Here is a 16,883-nt window from a genome sequence, read left to right on the forward strand (position 1 = left end):
ACTCATTAGGCTGAGCCTGGAAGGTTGAGAATGCAGTGAGCCTTGATCGTGCACTGCACTCCAGCCAGAGAGACTCCAAGCCAGTGAGGCCTTGTCTCCAAAAAAAAAAAAAAGACTCTCAGTAAAATGGGATAAATAAGGTTAATAGCCTGTCTTTTGATATGCCCACCTATAGTACAATTGAGGAACAATCATACAGATTATAAAGTTGTGTTTTTATTTTACTCTCCAGGAGTAAAATAAAATTCCCCCGGTTGGGGGAAGAGACTCTTAGGATGAGCAAATATGATGTGATCCTTTCAAGGTGGTATGATCAGTAACATAAAACTGGGTGAGTAACTTGAAATAAAGCTCATAAAATGGCTCATTAGAAAAGTGACTTTTAAACACAGCCTAAATTAAAAATATTCTTTTTCTCTCAAATTCATCCAGATTAGTACTTTAAATGATATTAGTAATCCAATTTTTATATTCAATCTCTGAGTTAGAAATGGTTGTATTTCCCTATTTTGAAATAATTTAGTCAAATACACACAAAAAATAATGTAAATATTTTAAATGCCACTGGAGCCTAGTCTTCCTCTCCAATCTCAGCATTTATGATAATCTACTCAAAAAATTGTGTACTTAAATATAGTAAGTATCTTGTTCATGCCATTATGACTTACATGTATGTAAGGTTTACTTCTTTTTTTCCTCAACACATTAGATTTCCCATGTTCCTAGTGCACTGAGGCCTAGCAATTCGCAGAGAATTTTCTGCAATTTGTACACATTTCTCAGAAACTCTTGGTAAATATCCCCATTGCTTGCTATGAAATGAGCCCAGAGGTGATGCTGGGACTTTGCACCAGGTACAAATGTGGGAATTCCACAGAGGCTGCCTGCTTAGTGCTTTGATGTATCTTGCCTTTGGTAGTAGTGTAAGGTGCACACCATCTTGTCTAATTTACTGCTATTTGGCACGTTTATCTTTGGTCACAAGAAAAGCATTGGTGAGGGGTTTTATGAGCACAAATCATGATCCTCCATATAGGATAATCCAATTGTGCATAGCCAGAACTCTCAATTTTGAAACAATGTAAGTAATTTTCAAAATAATATAAAGTTCATTAACTCATTCCATACTCAACATGGATTAATTTCTGCATTCCCATTCCATCTATCCAAGAGACATATCCTGGAGGGTCACACATTATTGGCTTGATTATTTCACTTCACCTGAGCTACATCTTGGTAACATCTCTAACGTGTGCAGAGTAGTAATTCTACACTGAGCTGCAAGATAATGCAGCAAGTTCAGGATGATACAAAATTAAATTCCCCCAGGTTGACTCTGTTGGAAGAGTTGGTCATGGCCTTTGTTTTAAAGTCCACAAATTATTGTTTAAACAGCATTGCCAGTTAAAAAACAAAACTATTTAAATATTTGAGGTGAAATTTTGCCTCTAGACTCTAATTCTAAGTAATTAAATTAAAAATGACAGATGAAAGCAAGAGCAGTTTGCTTAGCATAAAGAGAATAGGTCCTTCTTGTATTTTGCGGTGTGAGGCAACAGGGAATTAAGGATGGCCATGGTAATGCCCATGTTTGGAAGGCTGGGAATAAAAGTATATGGAGGGGAGGAAGAATGGTCACTAACCAGAAAACACCCAGTATCTGAGAGCCACCATCTGTAACACTTTTTTCCAGTTGGCTTTGTCTTATCTTCAAAAAAGCAATTGGATGATAAAGGGTGAATTCAGGTTTGGGGGCTGACATTTAGCCATTTCTTCAATTTTTCTCACTTTCTAGTATGCAAAATATAGCATTCTGGAATTCCCTACAGTTGAATTTGCTAAACAGAGGTGAACTTGGCAACAAGAGCTGAAGTCAAATAGAACAGGCACGACTCTGAAATGCTTGTGTCCTGAGCCGTCAAGTTTCTAGCCTTATAGGATGCATTTACTCTTAAAAAATGAATGTGAGTGAGCTAATGCCCTGGTACAAATAAAGTCAAGCTACTAAATAGCCCTTAATTCACAAAGGGTCAAGAACTATGCCTCTCAAGAACGACATAAGGAAATTAAAAAAAAAAAACAAACTTAAGACAAGCAGAACCTTCTTCTTCACTGATGGTCGCACCAGCTAGTTTGCACTTCTCCACACATTCTTCTCGGGCTTGGCCAACTGCTGACAGGTGGCATTCAATGCAGCTCCTGTGGACAGTGTGCAACAATGTATAAGTTCATGCTGGTGGAAGATAGATTTGCAGCTTGAATATTGCTTTACAGCTGTTGCTGCAGTTTGTGATATAGAAGTATCTTATAGATGTCATTATCTTTTGTTACTTTAAGGAAGATAGTTAAGTGATGTCCAAGTGAACACTGAATTATTCTGAATTCCACTCAGTAATCAATGTTCCCTGAGCCAGCTTTGATATAGCTACTATTTTTATTTACCTGTAATGATTGCCCCGGATTGGTTAAGTAAACAAACAAAGATAATAAATTATTGATTTACCTGTTTTCATTTTACTTTTTCCTAGGGAGAGCTATGTTCCTAAAATATGATTAGAGATGAAGCAAAATTTTGAATTTCTTAACAGAATGGTCTATACCTTAACCAGAATTCCAAGAATGATTAGTGGACTTTGTATTATCTTATATGATTATTGTAAAAATTGACTTTTCTGTAACTCTTTTGAACAAGTCTAAGTCTTAATGAAGGTGTTTTCAAAAGCTGTGGATAAGAGCCTGAATCCTCACTAATATAGACTTTTAAATAAAAGATCACTATTTATAGAAAAGTACATTTCCAAGAACATCGTCCAAGAATTAAGCTACTCTAAAGACATCTATAGAGCAAAGTAAAATTTAGACCCTGAATTAAACTTCTGCTGGAAATCACTTTATAAATAGATTGTGCTTGTTGTAATTCAAAACAGCAAAAGTTTTCTACTGTGGACACACATTATGCGGTCTCTCTCTCCTCTGGCCATGGAAATGTATGCTCTACTAAGAGTTTGAAACACATCCCACCCCCACCCACAACTCAGCAAATCTCAGCTGAAACTGCACTCCCTTAGGCAAACCTTCACTAAGCATTAGACCAATCAGTTCCCTTGCAGTGGAAGCCTCAGGATTTTTCCACAGGAGGGGCAAACTATCAGGCAGTGGGAAAGGTTTTACTGTGAAGTTTTGCCTTGGCATTGCAAATACATTGCATTTATCTAGTTTGTATATTTATTTGGAGTGACTTTGAAGGGGTCTGTTGATGTGGAAGCTCTTTTAAAATCTCTTCGCCTTTGTGCATCTCACTGATGGCTGCACTAGCTAGTCTGGTAGCCTTATCCCCTGCTGTAGAGTTCCATAGCGTTCTCTATATCCCGTATTAAAACTGTTGGCCTAGATAGCATTACAATCACTTTAAAAGATGTCTATCTTTCCTACTAAACTCCCCACACCTGTGAAGGCAGGGACTGGAGCTGTTTCAGTCATCATTGCATTGCTCATGGCCTAACATGATTCTTAGCATACAGTAGGTACTTAATACCTACTTGATAAATGAACTCATGTGTGAATAAATGGAAAAATGGACTCATCTCAAAACTAACATAAATACCAAGGAGGTCATTCTACCTGATTTCCAAATTCAAACTGCTTTGATGGTTAATTTTGTATCTTGTAATTCAGATTTAAGATTGAGTCATATTTATAGAGAGGATAAAACAGAAGAGTAATAGAAGACACATCTTGAAGGGACATTTTACATTAGATCCTATTCAAATCATCCTAATCATGTCCTTGTGCTTCTCCTGACATGTGTCTTGTCTTAGTTTGCCAGTGACAGTGGAAGAGAAGTTTTGACACCTGAATGATGAGTAACCACTAAGTGAAAAATTGCTTTTCTGATCCTGTTTATGGCAGAAATGCAAATGTCCTCTGGGTATCAGAGTTAATGAAAATCTGAAATGCTTATGCATATTTGCTGCATAATACATTATCCACTGCAATATTGTAACAGCCATTTTGGAGGCCGGCTTCACTTGACCTACAAATGTTGCCCCAATTTCGTTAAGAAATTGTGAGGTTTTATTGTTGTTATTGTACATATGATATAAAAGAAAATACACAATACCTGTGCATAATGGCAACCAAAGAAAGGCGCCAAAGAGCATGGGTGGTAAAGATGCAGGAGAGAATTGAAAGCTAAGATCGTCTTTCTGCCTTTTTGCCTCTGTGAGTCTATAGTTAGGAATGAATCAGTAAGGTCAGGCTATAAACTTCTAGATAAGAAAGAAGCTTGTCTGTTTCCTCTGAAAAGGTACTGACTGCCTGTGGGTGTCCTCCGTCTACCTCCAGGGCATTCCTTATGTGTGGCTGATATTGTAATGGAGAGGTGATCTGATGTTATCAGTGTGGGACATCAGCTTGACTTCCCCATGCTAGTCTCTAGCAGAAATGTGACATTGTGATTCTGCCTAATCAGGACTGAGAAAGAGGTAAGCCAGAGATTGATGTTCCAGGCTGAGGATCACAGAGGCCCTGTGGGTTTGTGTGTTTTGATGGATGTTTGGAGACCAAACCCAGCAAATACAGTCTGAGGTCTGAGTTTACAAAAAGGCCATTGTAAGTTTGATCACCATAAACCTATCCAAACAGAGGAAAGCAGACATTACCGTTTTGAGTTACAGGGGTCACCACAGGTAGGACATCGTTCGCAGGTTGGTCCTGAGGCTCCGGGGTTTGTGCAAACACACTTGCCACAAACGCAGTCCCCTCGCCCGCTGCAGAGCACTCCGTCTTCAGAGACACAGGAATCCGTGCTGGTGGTGCAGTTGCAGTGCTCGCCAGTCCAGCCGCTCCTGCACACACATTCACCACAGTCACAGTCGCCGTTATCTGTAAAACAAAGCGCTCTATGCTTCTCACAGCCCAAAAACACTTGCAGATTTGAGGGAGTGCGGGGTAGGGGGGCATCTTTTCTCTTTGTCTTTAAGCACCATCATCAAAAGACAAGAAAAAAATAAGAAAACAGTGTACACTCTTGTGGGGGTACGGTATGAGTGTAGATACATGCTATCAAATGTGTCTTGCTAATTGTGCATACTTAGATCTGGTCTCCTCACTGAAGATCCACTTGCTTACTTGATGTTTGCAAACCAAAAACAAAAGTGTAAGCGTCTCAGCCAACTGAACGGACCCCTCCTCTTAGCCAAGGGCATTCTAAAGTAAACCTGAACCACTAGTCCAGGCTGTGGTGAGAGTGGGTGGTCTGACATACCTTATTATACCCTCCTCCCTTTGGAATTCAGGCATAGCTGACCAGCATTAACAAAAAAACAGAAACCTTAAGACTGACAAAGCAGACTCTTTGTAGCAATAAGATACCAACATGATAGATAGCAGGTCCTGAAAGTAATCGAAGTATTTTACCCCAAAATATATTTATTTGACATATTTTTAAATGGCCCGACCAAGCTGTTTTTTGTGGGGAACATCTACATTCTGCAGAGGATCCCCTTTTCTTTCCAAATCTTCTTCCTGATCCAAGAGAGAATTAAGTAAGAATCTGGAACTTTTTTTAAGTTTAGGAAACACTTGCAATCTGTTCTCTCTGAAGCCTGCTACCTGGAGGCTTCATCTGCATAATAAGAACTTGGTCTCCATAACCCCTTATCATAAGCCAGGTACCACCTTCTACTGATTCCAGATCTTTACATAAACTCTTTCAACCAATCACCAATCACTATGATCTGAAAGCCCTGTCCCTCCCCTTTGAGTTGTCCCACCTTTCTGAACCAAACCAATGTACATCTTACATGTATCGATTGATGTCTTATGTCTCCCTAAAGTGCATAAAATCAAGCTGTCCCCTGAGTGCCTTAGGCACAGGTTCTCAGTATATCCTGGGGCTGTGTCATGAGCCGTCACTCGTATTTGGCTCGGAATAAATTTCATCAAATATTTTGCAGAGTTTGGCTCTTTTCATCCACATATTATATCAAATAGAATTTGTAATCAGACCAAAAGAGATAATCCAAAAAGTGCGTAATAGATACTTGATGTGAATTTGTATCTCTATGCATATTTATTTATTTATTTTCAGTTTTTGCTTTTAGTTAAGATGCCATTGGGTAATGACACAAGACAGACCTGGATTAAAGCCCACCCCCGTATATCACTCAAGCTGTGTGATCACGAGAGCCTAAACTGTAAAACAGAGGGAATAAAGTCTGCTTCCAATGCTTGTGACTGGATGAGATAATTTATATATCTCCTAATTTTGCATTCACCAGTTAGATGTCCCAAAGGCATACAATGAGTACTCAAAAAATTCACTACTAAACACACTTTAATTGAGCATGTACTATGTGCCAAAGATTGTATTAGGTATGAGGGTATAAAATTAAATAAGACAAGGTCATCGAACTTATAATTTAGTGTAGGAGGCAAGCTAATGAATACTATTAATAAAAAATATGCATAAGGGAATAGTTTCCAAATTAAATTGGAGATTTGAGGATTTCCAGAGGAAGTGATGCTTGAGCTAAATTTGAGAGATATATGTTCCATTTCAGGAATGCATGTGGAATCATGTGACCTGCTTACTACCCATAGAACTTTCCTATGGATAGAGCCAAAGGTGCATATGGAGTGTAGCAGGAGGGAGGATGGAAAGGTCAACAAAAGTCAGAAATCAGACCATGGAAAACCTTAGTGGCTAAAGGAAGAGCTTCTATCCTGAAAACTTTGTCTAGACAGTTTTTAGGGTCAGTAGACAGGGTCAAACTAGAGAGAGAAAAAGCAGGAGTAGAGGCAAACAGATATGAGACCATGAACTATGGCAGTCCTCATGGGAGCAGAGAGGAAATAATATATATTGCAGCATGGAATGCTCAGGGTGTGGGTGTGATTGGTGCCAAGTGGAGGGCTGAGGGAAGAGACACAGGGAGAATTCTCCCCAGGTGACTAGAGTGAGCAGCTAGATGGATGATGTGGCTTTTCACTGAACTGGCGTAGCCAAGCTAGCTCCTGGTGTCACCAATGTCTAGCACAGAGTAGAACCTGATTGTTGAATAATTGGTTCTCAAGCCGAGGAGGAGAAGCTTTGGGTGGGGAAGATGACGAGTTCACTTATGGCCCTGAGGAGCTCAAAGGGGCCTGTGGGACATCCCAGGAGATGGTTGAACATATATATGGGCCTGAAGTTTGGGGTTTGGGATCCATTAGAGAAAGTTGATAGTTGAAGCTGTCGTGGGCCAGGTCATCTAGGGCAAGCAGGTAGAGTGAGAAAAACTCTGGAGAGCTTCAGGACTTAAAATGTGATCAAAGGATCCTTACAGAAGAGACTGAGAGGTAGGAGGGGAACAGAAGTGATGCTGCAGATGCCTGGGACAGAGACAGTTAAAGAGGGAGGCACCTGGACACTTTTGCTGTAGACAAGAAGCCCATCTAATCCTGAAGAGCCCCTTTGGATATGGCCACGTGATGATGAATGAAATGCTCCAAAATGTTTTAAAAAATGTTGAAAATAATGGGCTTGTGTGTTATTTCGTAATATTCTGGGTGCCTGCCATGCACAAGATACTAACACAGGCATTGGATGTTCCAAACAAATAACATTTATTTAAAAACTCTTGTAACTGATACTTTTCTTCAAACAAAAAAAAAAAAGAAAGAAAAAGAAAAGAAATGTGCATTAGGCATTTTGCCTCACAAGTTTTGTTCTTCCAGCAAAATTTAGGATTACCTAAGGAAGTATATAAGAGTGTTTAGAACATAAAAAAGCACTATATAAGTGTTACTTACTGGCATTATTCCTAAAAGCTATCAGTAGGAAGAATTTGTAAACAAAATTATCTATCAGTATTAAATTTCCTATACTTTTACTGAAAACAAAGTAGATGTAGAAAAAATAATCACAAGTGAAACAGGATTCTACTTGTAGGAGACACTGCCAAGCTCACTGTAGGAGGAAGAACTCTGCACTTTCTCTTGTAAGCTTTGATCTAGTAAACTGCTTACTTTTCTATCTTGATGACTGGGCTCTAAGAAACCCAGAGTAGGAGAGTCCTGGGCTTAATTCTTTGGTCAAAAATCACCAAACAAAGAAGATGAGAGGCACAAAGATTTTGAAGTTGGATTCTGATTTCTCTAGGCATGTGTGTACATATATGTATATATATGTATGTGTGTATATATACGTATATGTGTGTATATACACACATACACACACAGAGTCATATGTCCTTTAACAATGGGAATATGTATCAAGAAATGCATTGTTAGGTGATTTCATCATTGTGTGAACATCATAGAATATATTTACACAAACTTAGGTGGCAAACCTACTGCACATCTAGGTTATGTGGTATAGTGCTCTTAGGCTATGAACCTATACAATATGTTACTATACTGAATACTAGAGGCAGTTGTAATGCCATAGTGAGCATTTGTGTATCTAGACATAGAAAAGGTACGGTAAAAATACAGTATTACAATCTTATGGGACCACCATTGTATATGTGCTGTGTTGCTGACAAAAACATCATTATGTGGCACATGACTGTATGTATATACATACGTATTCTTTCTCTCTATACATATTCTCTATATACTCTGTGTATGTACACATACACACACACATATGTATAGATGCTTCTGGACTTATGACAGGGTTATGTCTGGATAAACTCATTGTAAAATGTAAAATAATGGGTTTGTCCAGATATAACGTCACTATAAGTTGAGCACCATACTAAATTCATATCACTTTCACACCATCTTAAAGTGTGTGTTCGTGTCCATTACTTGTCTAATGAATGATGAGTTGAAATTTGTCTGGATTCATGATATTAAGGTATATTTCAACTGCATTTCGTAACCTATGCAATTTATAATTGACATAATTAATTCAAAGCTAAGAATAATTAAATGATTTGGCCCAAAGCCATTAATTTCATTTTTACATGTAAGTGATCTTCTAAACTACAATGTCTTTTTGTTTCTTCTTCAGTAAACAGGGAAACTTACTTTTATGACAGAAAGAAATTCCATACTGCAGTTGATTCTGAAAGATTAATGTGATTTGCAAATATCAAATGAAAGATGCATTTCCAAATGCTTTGAGAATGCCCAAGTATATCATTGCATGTAGGAAGTACTTGATGGAAATTTATGAAATCTTTCCTGGAGCAGTAGAAAAGGACCATTATGGCAAAAACACAGAGCGTCTTTCAGAATTTAGAAATCCTCCTCTTTGCTGGCCTTTCAGATCCCCTCACCTTGTTTCCAAAGTTGCTAATTGATATCCTCAAACAACCAATTATCTAGAGTACTGGTTCATACAACAACAACAACAACAACAACAACAAAACTTCATATTGGCTTCGTGGAGGGACAAGATGATAACCAAAGATCAAGAAAAAATTACCACGCTACTTCAGAGGAATAGATTTTTCTGGAATACTATTGACAGTAACTGTAAGTGCATAATAGCAGGAAGTGTTTCTTTAGTGCCATTTGGCTGTTAGTTTCCATCTCTTAGAATCAAAGTATAGGAGACTAATGGAATTTGGGCAAGGAAAAAATCAATGGAGCCCTATATCTTTGAGTGCTTACAGACAGACGAAAGAAGCTATATGAAAAAGAACATTGTGATATTAGCTCTTCAGAGAAGTTGCACATTGCTGAGTATATTAGTTATAAACTAAGTGAGATCCACACAAGTTGTGAGCTATAGCATGTTTGATCCTCTATTGCAAATAAAACAGCAGCAGCAGTAGAGTCTCTATTCCAATGCCAGGCACAATTTTTGTCCCTGCACTAAGCACAATGCCAGGCACATACTAGGTACTCCATAACCATTTGTTACAATTGCATTTACTTTTATTATACCATTTGAAAGAAAAGTTACTAATTATAGAGCAACATCCTTTGTGATGTCATTAAAAACCAAAATAGCTTTTGAGAAACAGTAATGGTTAGAGGAAATTGGCATAGGTGAAGTTTTCTGAATCTAGCTAAATAAATCATTCTATTTTCTAAATAGAATTTCTGTAGCAATCACTGTATCTGATTCAAAGAGAGACACTGTTGTCAGACCTTCCTAGCTACAATCTACAGATCAAGTCAATTTTTTTTTGAGTTTATTTCTGTTCCTCATGCATGGTACAAAATAAAGTAAAAGACCACCATGGAAAGCTCTGTTGCTAAACACAGTTCAGCAATTTATACCCCCTTAGATCTCTTTGATCCAAGATTTAAAGGGTGAAATATAGGTCGTGTTAGTATATTATATTATGTTAGATTACACGTAGGGCTTTTTGAAAGGTAATTTCAAGTGGTTTGAACACGTATTTTATTACGAGATTTCTGTTAGACATGCAATATGGGATTCTACCGGAGATATTCTATCTGTGATGTGATGATGGCTTTTGGATGGCTTCTTGTTGCCTTCAGATTGTGACCCATCTGTGTCATGTGAAAAGAGGACTTATGTGGGTTTGGAAACACACCTATTAAACCAGGAAATAAACCTTCGAATGAAAAGGAAGAAAAATGTGTCTTAATCAGCACAGACCATAAATTTTTCACTCTCTGGGGGGAAAAAGGCATATACTCTCAGAAGAACCCATTGGTTGCAACAGCAGCAGCAAAGAAATGAAAGGTAGGTACACTTCTAAGGGTATCAAATGGTTTTCAGAAAGCCTGGAATTCTTTGATGCTTCTTTCTCTCAGGTCTTTTTTTCCCCTGAAAATTAGTGTTTTTCATATGTTCCTGACATTGTCTTTTAAAACCATAACTTGCTTAGTTTTCTATAAAGATAATGGCTTTCTGATTTGAATAGCTGTCTGCTTACATAGTGTGAACAGAGACATTAAAGCTTAAATTCAGCATTCAGTTAATATTTCAATCTATAACACAAATTTGTATTGTTTAAAAGTATATTAACATATTGGTAATTCTTTTCTGAATAGGTTACACTTATATATGTATATATATCAGAAAGATTTTACAAGTCATATACATTATATCCTTAAACTACAGTGATTTCACATCTACATACGATATTAAAACATACATATTTCTATTTTAAATTTTTCTCAAATTTCTCAGGATATTCTAAGTAATTTTCTATCTTTGTCCTTCCTGTAGGCTTTTTCACATATGCACTTACTCATCTTTCTTATGCCCAGTGCCTAACCTAGTATCTGCACTTAGTAGGTGTTTAATAAATATTTGTGGAATGAGTGAAGGCCCTGAAAGCCTGTTTAGTATATTTTTGTGCTCCTTATCCTTGGTAGCATGCTCATTTAGCAGTCCATCTAGTTTTTACGTTTCCAAAGTCATATACATTTAAAAGGTCAGTCAGACATAGCAGCTTGATCCAGAAAAACCTGGAAGGTAACAGAGTTCATATTACAGGCACTTTTGTAGAGTTCGGGTGACAACCAGAGAGAAGGCACTTTTATCTTTCACTTACTCTCAGGGAAACAATAATAGAGATACAAGTTCAGTTGGCAGAGATCTCACCCCAAGTGAATGTAGAGCCAGAAAACCTACAAGAGAAGATTCAGTTACCCTAGGTCTAAGGCTGAACAGCAAATATTCATTGAGCACCTACTATGCCCTGGAAACTGTGGAAGGGGTAGAGGATGCCAAGCCCCTTCCTGAGACTTGAACAGCCACAGGGTAAGATGGATTTGGACATAGCCTACCTCCGCAGAGCAGCCCCTTGTGTCTCACGCAGGAGAAATTGTCACACTGACAATAAGGCCCATAAATGTTTCCATAGGGAGACAAGTGACAGATGCACTGCCCACAGTAGCAGTCACCCCTTCCGCTGCAGGAGGGATGATCTGGGGCCTCTTTGCAGGAATCCGTGCTCAGCATGTCCTCGCCACACTCACAGTGAGGCCCCATGTGGCCGGGGTGGCAGGCACACACCCCGCACTGGAAGGAGCCGTTCCCGTGGTGACATTTGGAGCTGTTCACTTCCACTTCTTTCTGACAGTCGCAATTGCATTCTGGACTGACAAGTATTTCCAGGGCATCCCCCAGCCCCACAGGCTTTATAATAATGTGCCTGCTTCTTCTCTCACAGTTTGGGATATTCACAGTCACGTTGAAGGAAGCCTGAAAAAGAAAATACTAATTATCTCCCTGCATCCACCAAAATGCATGAGGCGAAACAAGGCTGCACGGAAATCAGCTCTGCCAAAAGCATTTACTAGAAAAATCTTTGAAAATTGCTTTTAAAATTCTTGAAAGAAATCCAGCTTCAGTGAGCTCAGCTAACTTCTGACCCTTCCAAGTACTTATCCAGATGGTTTATTGACCAGCTACTTACTGTGTCCCCCACTTTCATGTGAGAGCATTTCTTTTGGTGTGGGAAGAGAGTACCGTTGTTACAGATGGCTGTAAATGACAAGTTGAGTCCTTCAGTGTCTCCTAATACTTCCAGTTCCACCTCAGACCGCAGTTCCTTTAGTTACAATATAAAGAGTTCAGTGAAGTCACAACCCCAAAAATATAGCCCGAAGAAGAAACTGTGAATCATGCTCATTGAACTACAGATGAATGAAACTAAATTGGGCATCAAAAGAAATTCAGTATATCATCAGTCAAAAGCAAGAAAGTGAGCAATCAATACATACATTTTATATGTTACCAAATCTAAGGCATCAACAATTATAAGATACGCCATTATCTTATGACAATTAAACTATGACAAAATACCTCAAGATGTTCTGCACAACATATGAGTCAGTCCTGTCCATCTATCATTGCTTTGAAAATTATTTTACCCATTCTGAAAGATTTGGCAAATTCTCCTGCCTGCATTGCATCGATTGGCATATGAAAGGCAATTCTTTTGCTTTTATCTCAGTAACAAAATTTAACAACAGCTTCCTTTAGGTGTGTCATGATTTCTTAGTTCCCATAAACCAGCTGTTTGTTGCTTCGCAAAGAATCCGGAATTGAAGTCATTCCTCCACCATGAATATTTGCTGCATTGATATCAAATTTACACCCTGCTGTTCTGTTTTGGTACATTTCTGCATACATAATAAACTTTTCTTTTCAATATCGAATCACAGTACACATTTTTTGAAGATATTTTAAAACAGCAATTAAACGTAATACTTAAGTAGCAACAATGCATTTAATAAATTAAAGTGAGTATAACCACAACTGTCCATGAAAACTACATCATGACTGCTGCCTGGCACCATAATGGTGATTGTAATTCACCATCAATTGTAAGGTGCAGCTCAATTTTAGAGATGTTGAAATGTGGGGGGAAAGTGTGCCTTAAAATCAATATTGGAATGTATGTGGTACCTATTGTACATTTAGTCTGGAGTTAGGTCTGGGGAATAACACAGGACCACTTTCTGCCCTCAAGAAGTTTATCAACTTACTTTCTCTATTCCTTGTTCACTTACAAAATAAAAGTCCATATTTTGGGTGAACCAAACCAAATTATGAAAAATAGAAAAACAGAATAAAAACAATTTAAAAATATTATGAATTAATTTATACTTCAGTTAATCCAAAAGTTTTAAGTCCACATACCCATTTGCTTGTTGGCATTTTAAAAGCATATTCAGCTTCAATTTTTCCTTAACTGTAATTTTAAAAATTTTGTTTTATTTTAAATTTTGTGAATACATAGTAGGTGTATATATTTATGGGCTATATGAGATCTTTGATACCTATGTGCAAGTTTGCCAAATTTATAGTAAAATGACTCTGCCTTCCTTCACAATCTGTTTACACTGAAACTGTAAGATTAAAATAGAAACAATGTTGGAGCTAGAGTCAGGAGCTGAATGAAGACTGAGGGATATGACCAGGAAGACTGTGACAGCAATAATGAGGTCCGGTAGATGACATGATCTGACCTAAATAAACGAAATTTCAGCATTGCTATAATTCAACAGCACATTGCAAATTTGGCCAGGAATATTTTAGTGTGACTTTCCTAAGAAAATGACATAAATGATTGTTTGCATTTTTCATCGTTTCATTCATTCATTTATCAAGCATCTCTTATGAACCAGGAAAAGCAAAAGAAACCCAAATCAATTCCTTCCTGGAATGCAAATGCCGGCAGAGGAACTTATCCTTGGGATTGCTGATAATTCGGTACCTTTTATTATACGATTAGGGAAGAAAGAAAACTAGTGAATGATGATCAGATAAATACATATTGGATATTTAACGTTTTTTAAAATATCAATATGGTACAGTAAAATACTGAACTGAAGTTTGTAGCCACAAAGTTATAAACACAAAGTGTCTACCTCTGCCCTACTAGAGGTCAGTCAGAATCATTTTATGCTTTCTCTCAATATGTTCTCTTTCCTTCTCTCTCTTTTTATAGACTAGGAAGAAATTCTGTGTATGGGTCCCCATATTTTAAATTCCTTTTAGCATACATTTAAAAATAACAGTAGAAAAATAATTTGAACTAGTGCCAGGATCTAGTACAGACTTTGCCCTGTGAATTGTAAAGTTCCAATAATAACTCCAGTGCAAGATGGTCTCATTGGAGAATAATAGATACTTCTTCTTAGTATTTCCGAGATAGCAAAACAAGGACAGAAGATTTAATTCAAATGTTTCATGCCTTGATTTCAACTATCCTGTAAGTTATGTGAAGTATTTGGGATCATAAAGTGAGCCATAACCCCTGGCAGAGCAAGCAGAGGCGTGGGGGCTGCTCTCACTGGAGGGCAAATCGTTTTGACAATTTAGTGTTTTCCAATCTGCCTAATTTCTTTGAAGACGTTAGTGGCCAACACTGTTGAGAGTACTGGGTTCGAAAAAATAGAGTGTGTTCTAGTACAGTGAAGGATTGCTGTGTGATTTTATTTGATTCTACACATTAAAACTTTAATTACCGCATGAGAGGGAGGAAGGTTTTTATAGCATTTTGTTGATGAGCATTCTCTGTCTGGAACAATTTCAAGCATGAGCTAATGTGGTGATTAATTTGATGTGATCTAAGAAAACTGAAATTTCTGAGGCTATCAGTAAAACAAACAAAACTAAACAAAACCATCATCCTATAATTTTAATGAACACATCTGTATTTTATTTTCTAAAGAAATAAAGTATTTGAGAAGGAATATCTTGCTTTTCCTCCTTCAGAGGAGTTTCAAAAATTGGTGGGGCAATGTCAAAATCATTGGGGAGTTTTTGTTTTTCTTTCCAAAATATGTACCTCTCATTTCTTCTAAAGTCCTTCAAAGGTGTCTGTCAGAGGAATCTGGATAAGCCTATTTTTCAAAACTTTCCCTGTTGATTCTGATATGTCATTTTAGTTAAAGAATGCTAGTTCAGTACATATTATGTGTTGGCATATACTACATATGGACCATTTGTTTGTAATTTTAAAACATCAAAAATCAGGAGAATTGTTATTAATTTGTTCTTACATAGCTGCTGTTTAAAGTAAATATTAAAGCTTTACTCCTTTCTAAAAAATTTACTTTTTTTCATTCCTATCCTAATTTTGGGCTTTATCTCTCTCTTTCTCTCTCTCTGTCTCCCTCTGTGTGTGTGTGTGTGTGTGTGTGTGTGTGTGTGTGTGTGTCTGTGTGTGTGTATTTCTTTGTATGTAAAGGCAAAAAAAAGGGGGGGTGATATTTAGGAATCAAAATTAAAAATAATTGACAACCGGCCATCCATTGTTGACTTAACTGAGTTATGAAATGGGGGCAAAGAATGAGAACATAGCAACATTGTACGTACATATTCTAATTTTAAGGGAGGCATTCTATCCTCAGGTACTAATTCCCAAAGTCAAAGCAAAAAATTACACACCTATTCACAAACCAGTGGAAAATGTCCCTAGTTCCCAAAGGTATAGAAACTAAAAAGTGGCATTCTCTGTGTACTGGTGCTTTGGTGCATGGCCAACAGTTGTATTTTCGCTTGAGTTATGACCTAGTCTTGTCAAGCCTGTAGAGTTAGCTCTCCACATAATTCCATCACTCACTGGCAATTTAAACTTCATTTTTTTCAGACAGAGGAAAGCTTAATTCTATGAGTTGTGGAGGCTTTAAAATTGTGCTGGCAACAATGTTGCTGTTGCCTATTATTATAAAAACAACCTCAACTTTATGATCAGTTTTATGGTTTTTCTATCTTCAGCTACACTTTTCAAAAAGAAGATCAGCAAACAAAATGAACAAAATTTATATTTTGGCTGCATTCATGCAGAGACTTTTTTTGGATAAGCACTCTCTCTACCAACAAGTAACTAACATTAAACAGCTTAAATAACATCTTAGTTTTTGAATACCAAAGAAATGCAAAAAAGAAGCCAGCTGTAAAATATCCTACTTCATAAGCTGAGATGATTAGCTGGAGAATATTTCCGGAGTCCTTCTGAAGTACCCCTACTGTAGCTCCAGGAATAAGTTTTGCGTAATTCTGTAAACAGAAAAAAAAAAATAAGTCAACCTATGTTTGCTCACGGTAATTGAGAAAACTGTGGGTTTGAGCCTGCTAGCTATGATTGCCTCTATTTGACTGGCGGGGGAAAACAGGTTTGTGATAAACAAACCTGCTTTTCTCCTGAAACTGTAGCCTCTACTTTGTGCTGCTTCCTGTGCTCAAGCGGGAAATGGACTGGACAGAGCCGCCCCTGGGGCAACCCAGGGTCTGTAGTTGCCATGGTCTAGGGCTGTGATTATATCTCCAGATGAGTCAATCTCAAATAATAGTAACATTTCTATATCTTCCATTCGTGAAACATCATTTGTCTAAAACATTCTGAGCACACACCCAGGAACTTCTCTTTTGGTAACGTTGCAGAAACCAAGGTTTGGTGCACGTGGGCAATGAGGGGAATCAGGTCGTTCTGTAAGTCATTCAGTTT

At 37.6% G+C, this 16,883-nt stretch overlaps 1 protein-coding gene across 4 annotated transcripts in view; it reads right to left on the reverse strand.

Annotated features, from left to right (window-relative positions):
• ITGB6 (integrin subunit beta 6) overlaps positions 1 to 16,883 on the reverse strand; it is a 134,420-nt gene that overhangs the window by 16,610 nt on the left and 100,927 nt on the right. For all 4 annotated transcript variants that reach the window (XM_017547676.2, XM_037745524.1, XM_017547684.2 and 1 more), the window contains 5 exons: positions 16,346 to 16,435; positions 12,339 to 12,473; positions 11,707 to 12,124; positions 4,662 to 4,884; positions 2,102 to 2,199 (listed from right to left, as the gene is read on the reverse strand). In XM_017547676.2, the coding sequence (XP_017403165.1) occupies positions 2,102 to 2,199; positions 4,662 to 4,884; positions 11,707 to 12,124; positions 12,339 to 12,473; positions 16,346 to 16,435 (964 nt within the window). The remainder of the gene's footprint in view (positions 1 to 2,101; positions 2,200 to 4,661; positions 4,885 to 11,706; positions 12,125 to 12,338; positions 12,474 to 16,345; positions 16,436 to 16,883) is intronic.

Source organism: Cebus imitator, unplaced genomic scaffold (genome assembly GCF_001604975.1).
Source record: "Cebus imitator isolate Cc_AM_T3 unplaced genomic scaffold, Cebus_imitator-1.0 Scaffold10, whole genome shotgun sequence".
In the NCBI taxonomy this organism is placed as follows: domain Eukaryota; kingdom Metazoa; phylum Chordata; class Mammalia; order Primates; family Cebidae; genus Cebus; species Cebus imitator.